The sequence below is a fragment of the Hyla sarda genome (genome assembly GCF_029499605.1).
Source record: "Hyla sarda isolate aHylSar1 chromosome 1 unlocalized genomic scaffold, aHylSar1.hap1 SUPER_1_unloc_21, whole genome shotgun sequence".
In the NCBI taxonomy this organism is placed as follows: Eukaryota; Metazoa; Chordata; class Amphibia; order Anura; family Hylidae; genus Hyla; species Hyla sarda.
The window spans coordinates 433,255-450,150 of NW_026607583.1; the positions used below are offsets into that span (position 1 = coordinate 433,255).

The 16,896-nt window shown below is 42.9% G+C and overlaps 1 protein-coding gene and 1 long non-coding RNA gene across 3 annotated transcripts; both read right to left on the bottom strand.

The window, feature by feature from the left end:
- Positions 1 to 6,353: 6,353 nt before the first annotated feature.
- LOC130298105 (oocyte zinc finger protein XlCOF22-like) lies at positions 6,354 to 12,023 on the bottom strand. The gene is made up of 4 exons (XM_056550995.1): positions 11,924 to 12,023; positions 11,776 to 11,840; positions 11,231 to 11,609; positions 6,354 to 7,750 (listed from the first exon to the last, which is right to left on the bottom strand). Exons 1-4 carry the CDS (start codon positions 12,009 to 12,011, stop codon positions 6,417 to 6,419), a joined length of 1,866 nt encoding a protein of 621 aa, XP_056406970.1. The 5' UTR covers positions 12,012 to 12,023; the 3' UTR covers positions 6,354 to 6,416.
- A 979-nt stretch (positions 12,024 to 13,002) lies between these two features.
- On the bottom strand, positions 13,003 to 16,109 carry LOC130298113 (uncharacterized). 2 transcript variants are annotated; one of them, XR_008849741.1, is made up of 3 exons: positions 15,749 to 16,109; positions 13,895 to 14,042; positions 13,003 to 13,100 (listed from the first exon to the last, which is right to left on the bottom strand). It is a non-coding gene; the product is annotated as an uncharacterized LOC130298113 (long non-coding RNA). The 2 variants fall into 2 exon arrangements; XR_008849740.1 differs by lacking the exon at positions 15,749 to 16,109 and adding an exon at positions 14,723 to 14,877.
- Positions 16,110 to 16,896: the final 787 nt, after the last annotated feature.

Below are 16,896 nucleotides of genomic sequence, written 5' to 3' on the forward strand. Positions count from 1 at the left end.
TCCGTATAGGAATCATTATACCACAAACCCTATAATTCTCCGTATAGGAATCATTATACCACAAACCCTATAATTCTCCGTATAGGAATCATTATACCACAAACCCTATAATTCTCCGTATAGGAATCATTATACCACAAACCCTATAATTCTCCGTATAGGAATCATTATACCACAAACCCTACAAACTGTGTTGACTCCACATCAGGACTCTGGACATGATAAAGAAAGGTGAAATGTCATGTGACCCAGATAATATACCTAGGGGCAAGTAATGGAAAATTATAGAACAAGGTGATAAATTACAAATTAAAAAAAGATAATGAGATGGAGTGTGACGATATTATAGTGCCGCCTAGTCACATGACACGTTAGGCTTCTTTCACACTACCGCCATCTTCCTGCCTTCTGACACTCGTTATTCAGCAAAAACAGATCATTAAAAAATAGATACAATAACTGAACATATCGGGTGATAACTGATGCCCAATGTACATTATTATAACGGCATTCTATCAAAATAACAGACATATTCCATCCGTTACTACCTGTTATTTCATCCGTCATGCACCGTTATAGTCCGTTATTTTATGTCCGTTTTAACCCCTTCTGGTTGTGATGCTGTACGGAGCATGCTCAGTAGCAATAAGGGATCATAACGGAATATAAAAATACTGGGTGCTAACGGATGTCATTTGTGAACATTCATCATCCATAGACTTCAATGTTAAAATTTTAACGTCTGTTAATCCAACGTTATTTTTGACGGGACAAAAATGAGTGCATGCACCGTTATTTGCCCCGTCAAAAATAACGGACGTTAGTCATAAGGGGACATAACTGATCATGAAGGATGGTCAAAGAATGAATAAAGACTTACTTAGGGGTACTCCGCCCCTAGACATCTCATCCCATATCCAAATAAGATGACTGGTCCCCTGTGCCACTTTATTACCCCCTGTGCCCCATCCTTTTCTCTTGATCCCCCTCTGTGCTATTTCATTACCCCTTTATTACCCTTTGTGCATATTCATCACCCCCTCTGCCACTTTATAAAGAGGGGGAGATGAATTTATACAGAAGGTACTAATGGGAGAATGAAATGGCTCAGGGGGATCAAGGGGAAATGATGTGGCACAGGGGGGTAAGGGGGGGGGGAATAAGATGGCACAGGGTAAAAAAAGGGAGGGGGGTGATTAATGATACAGGGGGTGATTAAACGACACTGGGAGATTCTACTGTAATATTGTTTTTCATTGTGTTTTATAGGTAATTAAACTCTGGAGTTAGCACAGGACAGTATTCCGTCATTTAGGAAGAATTTGGAGCCTTTTTCCCAATAGGGGACATCACCCAATAATGGACACTTTTATTCCCTGTGAGTGTCCGCTATTGGGAGATTCTACTGGTACTGTTACGCCTAGCGCTCCGGGTCCCCGCTCCTCCCCGGAGCGCGTACGGCGTCTCTCTCTCCGCAGCGCCCCGGTCGGTCCCGCTGACCGGGAGCGCTGCACTGTCATGGCCGTCGGGGATGCGATTCGCACAGCGGGACGCGCCCGCTCGCGAATCGCATCCCAGGTCACTTACCCGTTCCCGTCCCCTGCTGTCATGTGCTGGCGCGCGCGGCTCCGCTCTCTAGGGCGCGCGCGCGCCAGCTCCCTGAGACTTAAAGGGCCAGTGCACCAATGATTGGTGCCTGGCCCAATTAGCTTAATTGGCTTCCACCTGCTCCCTGGCTATATCTGATCTCCTCCCTTGCACTCCCTGGCCGGATCTTGTTGCCTTGTGCCAGTGAAAGCGTTTTGTGTGTCCAAAGCCTGTGTACCAGAACTTCTGCTATCCACCCTGACTACGAACCTTGCCGCCTGCCCCCGACCTTCTGCTACGTCCGACCTTGCTTCTGTCTTCTCCCTTGTACCGCGCCTATCTTCAGCAGTCAGAGAGGTTGAGCCGTTGCTAGTGGATACGACCTGGTCACTACCGCCGCAGCAAGACCATCCCGCTTTGCGGCGGGCTCTGGTGAAAACCAGTAGTGACTTAGAACCGGTCCACTAGCACGGTCCTCGCCAATCCCTCTCTGGCACAGAGGATCCACCTCCTGCCAGCCGGCATCGTGACAGGTACTTAATGAAAAGGTTCTAAAAGTAATCTAAGGAGAACAAGTCTCCAGGGAATTGCTCAAGAAATTTTGCCATGAAACAGGTTCGTCAAGTTTGAACAACTGGGAACTTTTTTTGCACCGCTGCGAAATGGTTCGAGGAGGTAGAAGATCTGTAGTATATCGGAATAAGACGTCTAGTCACCAATAGTAGGTGTGTGATTCAGCAAGTCGAGATAGGACAGAAATCCGAAGAAGTAACCGCAAGAAGAACAATTTCCAGAGTATAATTAATCTTCTTTGCTGTAACCAACAAAATACCGTATATACTGGAGTATAAGCCGAGGCCCCTAATTTCACAAAAACCTCAGAAAAATCTATTCATTTGAGTATAAGCCTATCATCACCAACTGCAACAAACACCCATCCCCCCATCATCATTCCATCCTCTGTCATCATTCATCCCCCTCCTGTCCTCATCCACTGCCACACACACCCATCCCCGTCATCAACCATCCTCCCTGTCATCATTCACTGACACAAACACCCATTCCCCGTCATCATCCATCCCCGCAACATCATCCATCCTCTCCTTTCATCATCCCCCTCGCTTATCATCTAATCACCTTTTCCTGTTGCCTGGCAGTAGAGAAAGGTACACTCTGTGATATCAGGGGTGTCCTTGCATGGCGGCCTCAATGCGCAGCAGCGACCCTACCCCAGAATCACTATTCCGGGGCCAGCCCAGAGTGGAGAAGGTGGATGGACCAGACCAGCTCACTTTTCCCACTGGTATGCGGACGGTCCCTGCGCAGACAGTCCCTTCAGCGTCCCTACCCTGGATGAGTCCGGGGCCGTCCCGGTAAAGATGGATGGCTCCCCCCCCCCCCCCCCAACCTGAATGCCTGGACTGATGTCACTGCTATTTTTTTTTCACTTGAGTTTAAGCCGAGGGGGACATATTCTGCACAAAAAAAAGGTGCTTATACTCGAGTATATATGGCAATCGAAATAACCTGCCAGAAAGATTGAATTTTCAAGCAGGACCCCTATATATGTAAAAGAGTCCATGACTCAATCACACACCTCCAACATTGAGAAGATTCTGGAATACCATGTGACAAAAGGAGAGGAGGAGTCCCATACCCCCGACAATATAACTTATATGAACTCTCCTGTATACGAATATAAGGGGAGCAGCCACGTGAGCGCTAGAGATAAATCCGCTCTGTTCTTCAGAGAGTTGGATATTCAGCTCCTCTTCTCATATAAGATGCATTTTGGTTACTATTAGGAGCAGAAGAAATCAGATAAGAATAAAGCTTAGATAGTATTATTATTTAGGAAATAAATACAATCTCTCTAACCAATTTCAGGGACGTATGTTAGTATAACGCTTAAAACATTGGAGAGTAAAGATAAATTTACTTATAAAACCCCAGAAAGCCTGAGATTCCTCTATGGCCAAAGTCTTAGTAGAAGAATATAAATATCGTAACGTAAAAGAATGTAAACGTTCCCACAAAGGGGAAGAGGGAAAATGTGTTTAGTAATAACCATAGGGAGTAAAGAAAGTGGGGTTAGGGGAGAAGGGAAATCAGAATCAGTCGTAGAGCAGTCTCGTAATACCGACAAAGTTATATATAAAAGAGGAAAGAACTAGAGAGGCCAAGGAGGAGTGCGGGGGCCACAAAATGGGCCCTATAGAAGGAGGGACTGAGGAGAATTCCATATCCACATGAGGAGGAATATAAAGGGGAGGATGAGAAAAAGAAGAGCGAACGAGCTCTAATAATCCAGACGAAGGAAAAGCTTTATAATAAGTGTGTAAATCCGGAAACACAAAACCGCCGTCTAATGTCTTCAGGGTGAGCGTCTATACGGGACACGTGGTCTCTTCTGAATCATAACAAAATTACTAAATAACCATCGGATAGAAGAGAAATAACAATTCCGTACTATGATAGGGACGGACTGTAAAAATATAAAATATTATTGGTAAATATAAGATTTAAGAACCTTTTTCCTTCCAATCCACGACATATATGGGAATTTACGAGCGTGTAACTGGGTCTTCAATCCGTGTAATAATGGCGCAAAGTGTGAAGTAAAGAGATCTTGTACCAGATGTGATCAGATCTCTAGGGATTTTATACCCCGGGGAGGACACAGAAAAGGAAAAGAATTACACCCATGTTTACTGAACCCGGGGGACGCTGACATATTGACGACTTCTCATATAGAAAAATGGATTTTATGATCTGAGACCGAAAATAGACGTCAAGACGGGAAACGCTGGTCTAGGGTTTGTGATAAATAAAAGTATCTGCAGCGTCTTATGTTCAGAAGAGACGATCTTCAAGGGAGACGCGCGAATCCTGTCTGATGCCTTGAATTAAAGTCTCTATAATCATAATGAGAAGGGGGCGGGGACAACACTGACGTGTTACATTCCCTATATACAACCTCAGGGACAATATTACATTTATTATAAGTCCAGTGTGTGGAGATGAATATAAGAATAATAAATCATATAAGAAAGAAAACTTTTATTAACTCCTTAACGACGCAGGACGTATATTTACGTCCTGCGATATAACGTGGGGTCACGCGGTGACCCAGCGTCATATCGCGTCGGTCCCGGCGGCCATCAGCGGCCGGGACCCGCAGCTAATACAGGACATCACCGATCTCGGTGATGCCTTGTATTAACCCTTCAGACGCGGCGATCAAAGTTGACCGCCGCTTCCCGAACAGCTTACAAAACACCTGGAGGGTCCCTACCTGCCTCCTCTGTGTCCGATTGGCAAATGACTGCTCCATGCCTGAGATCCAGGCAGGAGCAGTCAAGCGCTGATAACGCTGATCAATGGCATGTTAATACACGTCAGTGATCAGCGTAAAAGGTCAGTGCGTGCAGTGTTATAGGTCCCTATGGGAGCTATAACACTGCAAAAAAAAAGTGAAAAAAAAAAAAAGTTAATAAAGGTAATTTAACCCTTTCCCTAATAAAAGTTTGAATCACCCCCCTTTTCCCATTATAAAAAAAAAAAGTGTAAGTAAAAATAAACATATGTGATATCGCCGAGTGCGTAAATGTCCGAACTATAAAAATTTATTGTTAATTAAACTGCACGGTCAATGGCGTATGCGCAAAAAATTCCAAACTCCAAAATAGCGTATTTTTGGTCGCTTTTTATCCCATTAAAAATTGATTAAAAAGCCATAAAAAAAAAAAAAAAGTACCTATAAAAACTTCAGATCACGGCACAAAAAATGAGCCCTCATACCGCCCCATATACAGAAAAATTAAAAAGTTATAGGGGTCAGAAGGGGACATTTTTAAACGTATAAATTTCCGTCCATGATGTTATGATTTTTTCCAGAAGTACAAAATCCAACCTATATAAGTAGGGGATCATTTTATTCGCATGGACCTACAGAATAAAGAGAAGGGGTCATTTTTACCAAAAAGTGCACTGCGTAGAAACGGAAGCCCCCAAAAGTTACAAAATGGTGTTTTTTCTTAAATTTTGGCGCACAATGATTTTTTTTTCCGTTTCGCCGTGGATTTTTGGGTAAAATGACTAATGTCACAGCAAAGTAGAATTGGTGGTTCAAAAAATAATTCATAATATGGAATTTTAGGTGGAAAATTGAAAGGGTTATGATTTTTAAAAGGTAAGGAGGAAAAAACGAAAATGCAAAAACTGAAAAACGCTGAGTCCTTAAAGGGGTTAAAGGGGTACTCCGGTGGAATTATTATTTTTAATCAACTGGTCCCAGAAAGTTAAACAGATTTGTATATTACTTATATTAAAAAATCTTAATTCTTCCAGTACTTATTAGCTGCTGAATACTACAGAGGAAATTATTTTGTTTTTGGAACACAGAGCTCTCTGCTGACATCATGACCACAGTGCTCTCTGCTGACATCTGTCCATTTTAGGAACTGTCCAGAGCAGCATATGTTAGCTATGGGGATTTTCTCCTACTCTGGACAGTTCATAAAATGAACAGAGATGTCAGCAGAGAGAACTGTGGTCGTGATGTCAACAGAGAGCTCTGTGTTCCAAAAAGAAAAGAATTTCCTCTGTAGTATTCAGCAGCTAACAAGTACTGGAAGGATTACAATTTTTATATCAAAATAATTTACAAATCTGTTTAACTTTCTGGCACCAGTTGATTTAAAAAAAAAAGTTTTCCACCGGAGTACCCCTTTAACAATTGGTAACAAGTTTGGAGATGCAGTATATGATATATGTATAAATGTCAGATATCCTATGTACATGGTTAATATATAGATGTGTTATCTGCATCATTTATTGCTCTGAATTGGCTTCTCCCCTGTGTGAGTTCTTTGATGTACAACAAGGTCTGATTTCCGAGTAAAACATTTACCACATTCTAAACATGAAAATGGCTTCTCCCCTGTGTGAGTTCTTTGATGTCTAAGAAGACTTGATTTGTCAGGAAAACACTTTCTACATTCTGAACATGAATATGGTCTCTCCCCTGTGTGAGTTCTTTGATGTCGAGTAACATCTGATTTCCAAGTAAAACATTTCCCACATTCTGAACATAAAAATGGCTTCTCCCCTGTGTGAGTTCTTTGATGTACAACAAGACCTGTTTTATTAGTAAAACTTTTCTCACATTCTGAACATGAAAATAGCTTGTCCGCCCTGTGAGTGCTTTGATGTTGAACAAGATTTTTTTTCCCAGGAAAACATTTTCCACATTCTGAACATGAAAATGGCTTCACCCCTGTGTGAGTTCTTTGATGTACAACAAGACCTGATTCATTAGTAAAACATTTCTCACATTCTGAACATGAAAATGGCTTCACCCCTGTGTGAGTTCTTTGATGTACAACAAGACCTGATTCATTAGTAAAACATTTCTCACATTCTGAACATGAAAATAGTTTCTCCGCTGTGTGAATTCTTTCATGTCGAGTAACACCTGATTTTGAAGTAAAACATTTCCCACATTCTGAACATGAAAATGGCTTTTCCCCTGTGTGAGTTCTTTGATGTTGAACAAGAATTGATTTGTCATTAAAACATTTTCCACATACTGAACATGAAAATGGCTTCTCCCCTGTGTGAGTTCTTTTATGTTGAACAAGATGTGATTTCTTAATAAAACATTTCCCGCATTCTGAGCATGAATATGGATTATCCCCTGTGTGAATTCTTTGATGCTGAAGAAAAGTTGATTTCCGAGTAAAACATTTCCCACATTTTAAACATGAAAATTCCCCTGTGTGAGTTCTTTGATGTCTACGAAGACTTGATTTGTCAGTAAAACACTTTCTACATTCTGAACATGAAAATGGCTTCTCTCCTGTGTGAGTTATTTGATGTCTAAGAAGATGTGATTTGTCAGTAAAACATTTCCCACATACTGAGCATGAATATGGTTTCTTTCCTGTATGATCTCTTTGATGACTTTTAATTTGCTGAACATCCTGTGATGACTGAGAAGACAGGACCTGTATATAAGGATGAGATGACAGATCTTGGCTGTGAAGGGCTGAGGGTGTATCTGGGATAATGGAATGTTCTTCATATGTATCTTGTGTGATATCATCATCTGCTTTATAATCTGAAGATATAAGATTCTCCTCTGATCTCCTGGTACAAGAATCTACAGAGAATAACACAGATTTTATTATCAGTTTTAACCCCTTAACAACCCAGGACATTTAAGCTCTTGTGTTTTCCTTTTTTCCTCCTCTCCTCATAACCATAACTCTTATTTTCCCATCTGCATTGCATTTTAGAGCTTGTTTTTTGTGGGACGGATCTTACATTGTATTAATGAGCATTAATATATAAGTCAGGAGTGGTACTTGGGGAAGGCGGTGGCGGGCACTTTGGGGAGGCTTAGACTGCCAAACTAATGGTGTTGTGGCCTCGGATTGTCTTTGGCTGTGGGGTGACCTTGTGACCTATCTTTGTTTACTTACTGTTTTGCCTGATGTCGATGCCTATAAGCTCGTAAGTGACATGATGTCTACTCTCTTTGGGTGGGTGGGGAGGGTGGGGGTTCAATGGCTAATTTTCTACGTTGATCGTTGCACCATTGTTTATTATTATGGTTTCCATGACCGTTTCATTTATGCATCTCATATTTATTTCATTGTATTCTGTCGAAATTTGTAAAATATTTGAAAAAACAAATAAAGATATACTTAAAAAAAATATATATATATATGTCAGGTCCATACAATCACAGCGATATCTAATTTGCATAGTTTTTGTTACACTTTACTACTTTTTGAAAACAATTACAATAAAAATAGCTTTTACATTTTTACAACAAAAAAGTTCAAATATTATTGGAGGGGTTAATTAAAAAATTTTTAAAACATCTTTTGAATGTTTTTTTTTTTTTTAACACTTTTTGATCCCTCTATATGACTTGTATGAGCAGTCATTGGATTGCTCATACAGATCAGTGCAGTACGTATTTACTCCTCGCCTTCAAAAAATCATAACTCTTTTATATTTTCATCCACAGACTAGTATGAGGGCTTGTTTTTTGCGCGACCAGTTGTCCGTTGTAATGTCATCACTCACTTTACCATAAAATGTATGGCGCAACCAAAAAAATACTATTTGTGCGGGGAAATTAAAAAGAAAACCACAATTTAGCAAATTTTGGAAGGTTTCGTTTTCACACCGTACAATTTATGGTAAAAATGACGTGTTCTTTATTCTTTGGGTCAATACGATTAAAATGATACCCGTGATAACATACTTTTCTATTACTGTTGGGCTTAAAAAAATCGCAAACTTTTTACCCAAATGAGTAAGTTTAAAATCCCCCTAGTTTGAAGACACATAACTTTTTTATTTTACTGTATAAGCGGCGGTATGAGGGCTCATTTTTTGCGCCTTGATCTGTAATTTTTATTGATACCATATTTGCTTATATAAAACTTTTAATACATTTTTTATAAAAAATTTTTAGAATAAAATGTTATAAAAAAGCTGCTATTTTGGACTTTTTTTTTTTTTTACGTTCACCATACGGTATCATTAACATTTTATTTGAATAGTTTGGATATTTATGCACGTGGCGATACCAAATATGTATCCCAAAATTTTTTTTTTTTTACACTTTTTGGGGGTGAAATAGGGAAAATTGGACAATTTACGTTTTTATTGGGGGAGGGGGTTTTTCAAATATTTTTAACTTTTATTTTTACACTTTAATAGTCCCCATAGGGGACTATTTATAGCAATCATTCGATTGCTAATACTGTTCAGTGCTATGTATAGGACATAGCACTGATCAGTGTTATCGGTCATCTTCTGCTCAATCGCAGACCAGAGCAGAAGACGCCAGGAAGGCAGCAGAGGCAGGTGAGGGGACCTCCGTCTGATGTTCTGGATGATTGGATCGCCGCGGCAGTGCTGCAGCCGATCTGATCATCCATTTTCATGTCCGCAATGCTGCAGATGCCGTGATCTGTATTGATCACGGCATCTGAGGTGTTAATGGCGGACATCTGTGTGATCGCGGATGTCCGCAATTACCGGCGGGTCCCTGGCTGTGATCAACAGCCGGGACCTGCCATGCATGATCCGGGCATCGCTGCGATGCCCGCGGTTATGTAAAGGACGTAAATGTACGTCCTGGTGCGTTAAGTTCCAGTTTACCAGGACGTACATTTACGTCCTGCGTCGTTAAGGGGTTAAACTTATTTTACTGAATAGTGAGTAAAGAGCCGTACAGTGTAAGTACAGACCATGGAAGTCTATGACAAAATCCCATTCAGCACAGCATGATGTATACAGAGTGAGGACAGCTGCATAACACAGTCACTGACTACAGACACAATACAACCTAAACCGGGAACCTTAAGGGCACGTTCACACGTACAGGATCCTGCGCAGATTTGATGCGCAGGATTTGTAACTGCAGATTAGAAGTTGTGCTCAGTCATTTAGTTTACATTGAAATCTGCAGCAGAAAATCCTGTGAAGCAAATCTGCGTAAGTAAGAACATACCCTAAAGGGGTACTCCACCCACAGACATCTTATCCCCTATCTAAAGGGGATAAGCACCCAGGCAGCACCCAGCGTTCTGAAAGTTTTTTTAGAATGCTTTGTTTGGGAAGCAGTGGTTGTGACGTCATGTCATGCCCCCTCGTGAGGTCACATCACGTCCTCTCCATTCAGGTCTATGGGAGGGGGCGTCACATCTCCGGCTGCCCAAACCTAGGGTGCTAAACATAATGTTTATAATGCAAAGTGCTGCACGCTGATCGCAGGGGGTCCCAGCAGCAGGACCCCCACAATCAGACATCTTATCCCCTATCCTTTGTGATAAGATGTCTGTGGGTGGAGTAACACTTTAAACTTGAGCAGGTAACACCTCCTGAGCCACCACGGATAACACATCATCAAAATACCCATCAGCACTGGAGACCACGGGGACCTGCGTGACCACAGAGGAAATATACCATGATAGGATAATCCTAATCATAGCTTTGTCTTTGTGGAACTCTGGGGATGAAGAAAGCCCACCCAATATCTGTCTCTAGCAGGACCCCAAGTGTTTCCTCACCAGGTTTGGCATGATCCGAGCAAAGGGCCCAATACAGACCCATCCCCTCCCCCTACTATAATCCTTCTCCTCCACGGAAAGGGGGGTGGTCCTGAGCTGCATTGGTTTCACCCTTTCAGATGATCCAGGAGGCCACAATCTCATCTTGTATAATATTGGAGAGTCCACAAGAGAACGTGTCCACCAGCGCTTCCTTATCCCAGCACACTTCTGCTGCTAGAATACAGAACTCTATTGAATTCTTGGCCACAGTTCTTGTCCCCTGTTACATGGACATGAGCTGCTCTGCCGCAGAGGGAGAACGGACAGGGAGATGAAATGTCTCTGTAGTCGTAGATAATACGTTTATCAGTCTCCAAAGAGGATTCACCCGGGATAGAGCGTTATCAGTAAGGAGGGAGATCAGGAATCCTACTTTCTAGCACCAGTTGATTAAAAAAATAGTTTTCCATCGGAGTACCACTTAAAAAAATTCCATAAAAAATTATTACAGTCGAAGACTGAGCAGAATCTGTGACTGATCTCTGCAATTAGTAGTTACTACTCACCTGGGTGGTTACCTGTAGGAATGTCCTCCATATACTGCTCATCACCGCTCACATCTGTCTCTTCTTCTTCCTTTATGTCTGTAGCATTAATATGGATCAAATCTTTCCCTGTAGGAATGTCCTCCTTATACTGCTCATCACCGCTCACATCTGTCTCTTCTTCTTCCTTCATATCTGTAGCATTAATATTATTCAGATCTTTTCCTGCTGGAATGTCCTCCTTATACTGCTCATCACTGCTCACATCTGTCTCTTCTTCTTCCTTTATGCCTGTAGCATTAATATTGTTCAGATCTTTCCTTGTAGGAATGTCCTCCTTATACTGTTCATCACCGCTCACAACTGTGTCTGGAGCATTAATATTGTTCGGATCTTCACCCTAATTCATAAGATGTGAAATAAATATTGTAAAAGTCATCACACAGAAGAAGTAGTCACGTGGGATGTTATAGATGAGCAGGAGATGAGGAGTCATGGAGGGTGAGGGGACTGACCACAAGAGCTTCACAGCCCTTCTACAGATCATAGGGAATATTTCCATCTACCTGATCATCCTGTGGAAGAAGAGGACGGGGACACCTCTCTGGTGCTGTTCTCTTACTGGATCTGACTGTAGGGAACACATACAGAGACTGAATTCATTCTTTACATACAAATAATGACAGGACGTGTGTATATAGTCATGTCTATTACCTGCTGATGTGAGGGGCTGCTGATCCTCCATCATGACCTGATCCTTGTACTGATCCTTGTGTCCTTCTACATACTCCCACTCCTCCATGGAGAAATAGACCGCCACGTCCTGACACCTTATAGGAACCTGACACACAATGATACAGTCATCACCCCGACCCCTCCAGTGGTGTTACTGTATAATGTCCCAGCATTCCCAGCAGTGTCACCTCTCCAGTCATCACCAGACCCCTTCATTACTGTATAATGTCCCAGCAGTGTCACCTCTCCAGTCATCACCAGACCCCTCCATTACTGTATAATGTCCCAGCATTCCCAGCAGTGTCACCTCTCCAGTCATCACCAGACCCCTCCATTACTGTATAATGTCCCTGCAGTGTCACCTCTCCAGTCATCACCAGACCCCTTCATTACTGTATAATGTCCCAGCAGTGTCACCTCTCCAGTCATCACCAGACCCCTCCATTACTGTATAATGTCCCAGCAGTGTCACCTCTCCAGTCATCACCAGACCCCTCCATTACTGTATAATGTCCCAGCAGTGTCACCTCTCCAGTCATCCCCAGACCCCTCCATTACTATATAATGTCCCAGCAGTGTCACCTCTCCAGTCATCACCAGACCCCTCCATTACTGTATAATGTCCCAGCAGTGTCACCTCTCCAGTCATCACCAGACCCCTCCATTACTGTATAATGTCCCAGCAGTGTCACCACTCCAGTCATCACCAGACCCCTCCATTACTGTATAATGTCCCAGCAGTGTCACCTCTCCAGTCATCACCAGACCCCTCCATTACTGTATAATGTCCCAGCAGTGTCACCTCTCCAGTCATCACCAGATCCCTCCATTACTGTATAATGTCCCAGCATTCCCAGCAGTGTCACCTCTCCAGTCATCACCAGAACCCTCCATTACTGTATAATGTCCCAGCAGTGTCACCTCTCCAGTCATCACCAGACCCCTCCATTACTGTATAATGTCCCAGCAGTGTCACCTCTCCAGTCAGCAGCTCCACCATCTTGTTGATGAGTTCTCGGATCTTCTGTTCATCCATTTCCTCATGTATCAGGGAGTGAGGTGGGGGCCCCGGGATTGGGCTCAGTGTTCTTCCCCATCCTTCACACACAGGGGCCCGACAGCGCTCACTAGAGGACTTCTTCACTACTGTGTAATCCTGTGTATGGAGAGACACATTAATATCACTACATACATTCCCAGAATCCCTCACCTCTCCAGTCATATCCATCTGTTATTACATAGATAAGAATGAGGTCATGTGACATCACTCCCAGAATCCCTCACCTCTCCAATCATATCCATCTGTTATTACATAGATAAGAATGAGGTCATGTGACATCACTCCCAGAATCCCTCACCTCTCCGGTCATATCCATCTGTTATTACATAGATAAGAATGAGGTCATGTGACATCACTCCCAGAATCCCTCACCTCTCCAGTCATATCCATCTGTTATTACATAGATAAGAATGAGGTCATGTGACATCACTCCCAGAATCCCTCACCTCTCCAGTCATATCCATCTGTTATTACATAGATAAGAATGAGGTCATGTGACATCACTCCCAGAATCCCTCACCTCTCCAGTCATATCCATCTGTTATTACATAGATAAGAATGAGGTCATGTGACATCACTCCCAGAATCCCTCACCTCTCCGCTCATATCCATCTGTTATTACATAGATAAGAATGAGGTCATGTGACATCACTCCCAGAATCCCTTACCTCTCCGGTCATATCCATCTGTTATTATATAGATAAGAATGAGGTCATGTGACATCACTCCCAGAAACCCTCACCTCTCCAGTCATATCCATCTGTTATTATATAGATAAGAATGAGGTCATGTGACATCACTCCCAGAATCCCTCACCTCTCCAGTCATATCCATCTGTTATTATATAGATAAGAATGAGGTCATGTGACATCACTCCCAGAATCCCTCACCTCTCCAGTAAGCCGGAAGAGTATCTGTAGGGTGAGGTTTATGATCCTGTCGGCCATCTTGTTCCTGTCTCTCTCCATGGTTGATGGGTCATCCAGGAGAATTCTCTTATATAGAAGATATCAGCAGAGGATCCTGGATTGGAGAAACCTGAAGGGAAGAAGAGGAGACGATGATAAACCGCACCAGATTCTATGGAGAAATAAAATCCATTTCCTGGAGATAATCTGGGGAAACATCTGAGGAGACATTATAGGAGTTTTCAGATTTCTCTATAAAACAAAATCCATTGTCCGAGGGCTGTAAAATAAGAGACTAGAGCGCACTCCCCTCTCCCGTCCAGTGGTGGCGCTCTGGTCCTCCAGGTCTTCTGAGGTCGCTCTCCCTGCTCTGCTGAAGACGTTGTGAATCCATTTCTCCTAATCTCTGAGGCTGCGGTGTATTCAGAACGTCTTCATCAGAGCAGGGAGAAGAATAGAGGGATTCAATATGACATTGTCCAATGAAGAATAGTGAAATGTGTCCACTAGGGGGCACAATATACATCACAATTACATCAGGATTTTATGTGAATTGTGATATGTCCCCCCGGAAGAACCTGCTATTACCTGCAGCAGAGGCCAAGCATCATATACCGTTACACACGCAGGGTCTGGGCCACCACCGGAGTCAGTGTTTCCCAAGCAGGGTGCCTCCAGCTGTTACAGCATTTGGCTGTCAGGGCATGCTGGGAGTTGTAGTTTCACAACAGCTGGAGGCACGCTGGTTTGGAAACACTGTCTTAAGTAATAATAGGGGCGCGGGAGAAACTTAAAAAACCTGATGCTTACATAATCCTGTATGGAAGAAGTGGCTGATATCCGGAGAAAAGAGACTGACCAGGTGACAGGATGGGCGGGTAAGTGACCTGATACCTTCACCATCCAGACATCCCCTGGGGGGCAGTATAGGCAGGAAATCAGGAGAACAACCGCTGGTCGGCACGGCGCTCCCTAGAAAAAAAACGTACAGCGCCATGTCTAAGCCACGCCCACCTACATTATTTTATTACAAAAATGTGATATAAACTTATTAGGGGAGGGGCTTCTATTACAAACCCTGAATAACGCTCTGCCATAGTGATCAGTGTTATCGGTGCTCGGCTTATATAGGCTGTGGAGGTGTCTGTATACTTAGAGCGCCGATCTGAGCACAGAGCACGGTAAGGGGCCCTCCGGCCGTCATCTCAGCTGATCTAGACTCCGCCCCCCAACAACTGCATTTTACTCATTTTAGATCCTGTAATCGACTTTGATCATGGAATCTAAAGGGTTAATGGCGATGAGCGTCATTAGTGGTGAGTCCTGGCTGCTTATAGCTCCTGAGCTCACCTCAAAGTCCCATATGGGGCACAGAATGTAAATATACATCGTGTCCTTAAAGGGGTACTCTGGTGCTTACACATCTTATATAAGATGCATGATCGTGGGAGTCCCGCCGCTGGGGACCCCTGTGATCTTGCACGCGGCACCCCGTTTGTAATCAGTCCCCGGAGCGTGTTCGCTCCAGGTCTGATTACTGGTGACCACAGGGCTAGCTGTCAAGCCCCCTCCCATAGGCTTGAATTGAGGGGCGGAGTGTGACGTCACACGCCATCGGATCTGTGGTCGCCGGTAATCAGATCCGGGGACTGATAACAAACAAGGTGCCGCATGCAAGATCACGGGGGTCCCCAGCGGCCGGACTCCCACGATCAGGCATCTTATCCCCTATCCTTTGGATAGGGGATAAGATGTCTAAGCACCGGAGTACCCCTTTAAGGGTTAATAATAAACATCCCCAATAATCCTGATCTGATGGTGACCGCACACACATACCTGTATCTGTAGAGGAGCCATGTGCTTACAGGACCTGCGATGATGTCACCGTCATGTGATCAGTCACATGGAGGAGGAGGAGGAGTCACATGATCAGGGGCTGCTGCTCTGAGAGATCTCCACACACAACACAACAGCAGTGACTGCCCCACCAGGACCTGCTCTGTATCTGCTACATGCTGGAGGTGTAGGACCTGTGATGATGTCATAATCATGTGACCAGTACAAAGTTTAGCAGTAAAGATGTGACTGTGAAGGACCTGTGGGGAGGACCATGTGACAGGAATGGGCGGAGCTCCGCAGCGCAGGATAGAAGATATTGTGATTGAAGGACCTGTGATAATGATCATGTGACAGCAGAGTCCTGCATACACTGAGCAGATGAGCTCCTGATCATGTGACTGATCACATGATGGTGACATCATGCAGGTCCTGTAAGCACACGGCTCCTGTACAGTCTGCAGGTGGAGGTATGTGTGCGGTCACATCTGGAGTACTATCAGATGTATTTGTACTATTAACCCCTTCAGGATTCGACAGTTTTGCGTTTTAACCCCTTAAGGACACAGTGATTTCTCTTTTTAATGTTTTCCTCCTCGCCTTCTTATAGCCATAATGATTGCGATTTCCTCTTTACAAACCCATATGACGCTTCTTCTTGTTGTTGTTGTTTTTTCACCACAGATTTGCACTCTGTAATGACGTCACTCATTTTACTGCAACAATGGTGAAAAAAAATATGATTTGTGGGGGGAAATTGAAAAAAAAGCAAATTTTAAAATTTGGGGTCTTCTGTTTGGACGCAGTGCACATTACGGTAATAATTCTCTTTATTCTGTAGGTCCAAACGATTACAATGATAAATTATTTATATAGGTTTTTTTAAACACTTTTAAAATCTAATTTTGTACAAAAATTATTATGTATCATATTGTCCTATCTTGACCCCTAATAATATTATTCCGTATACGGGGATGTATGAAAGTCATTTTTTGCGCCGTGATCTGTAATTTTTATCGGAACCACTTTAGTTTTGATGAGACTTTATCGCTTTTTAAGAATTTTTTTCTGGTCCATGAAGTTGTATTTTTTTTTACGTTTACGCCATTTAGATTTATTTTTGTTTACATTATTATTTTTTTTTTTTA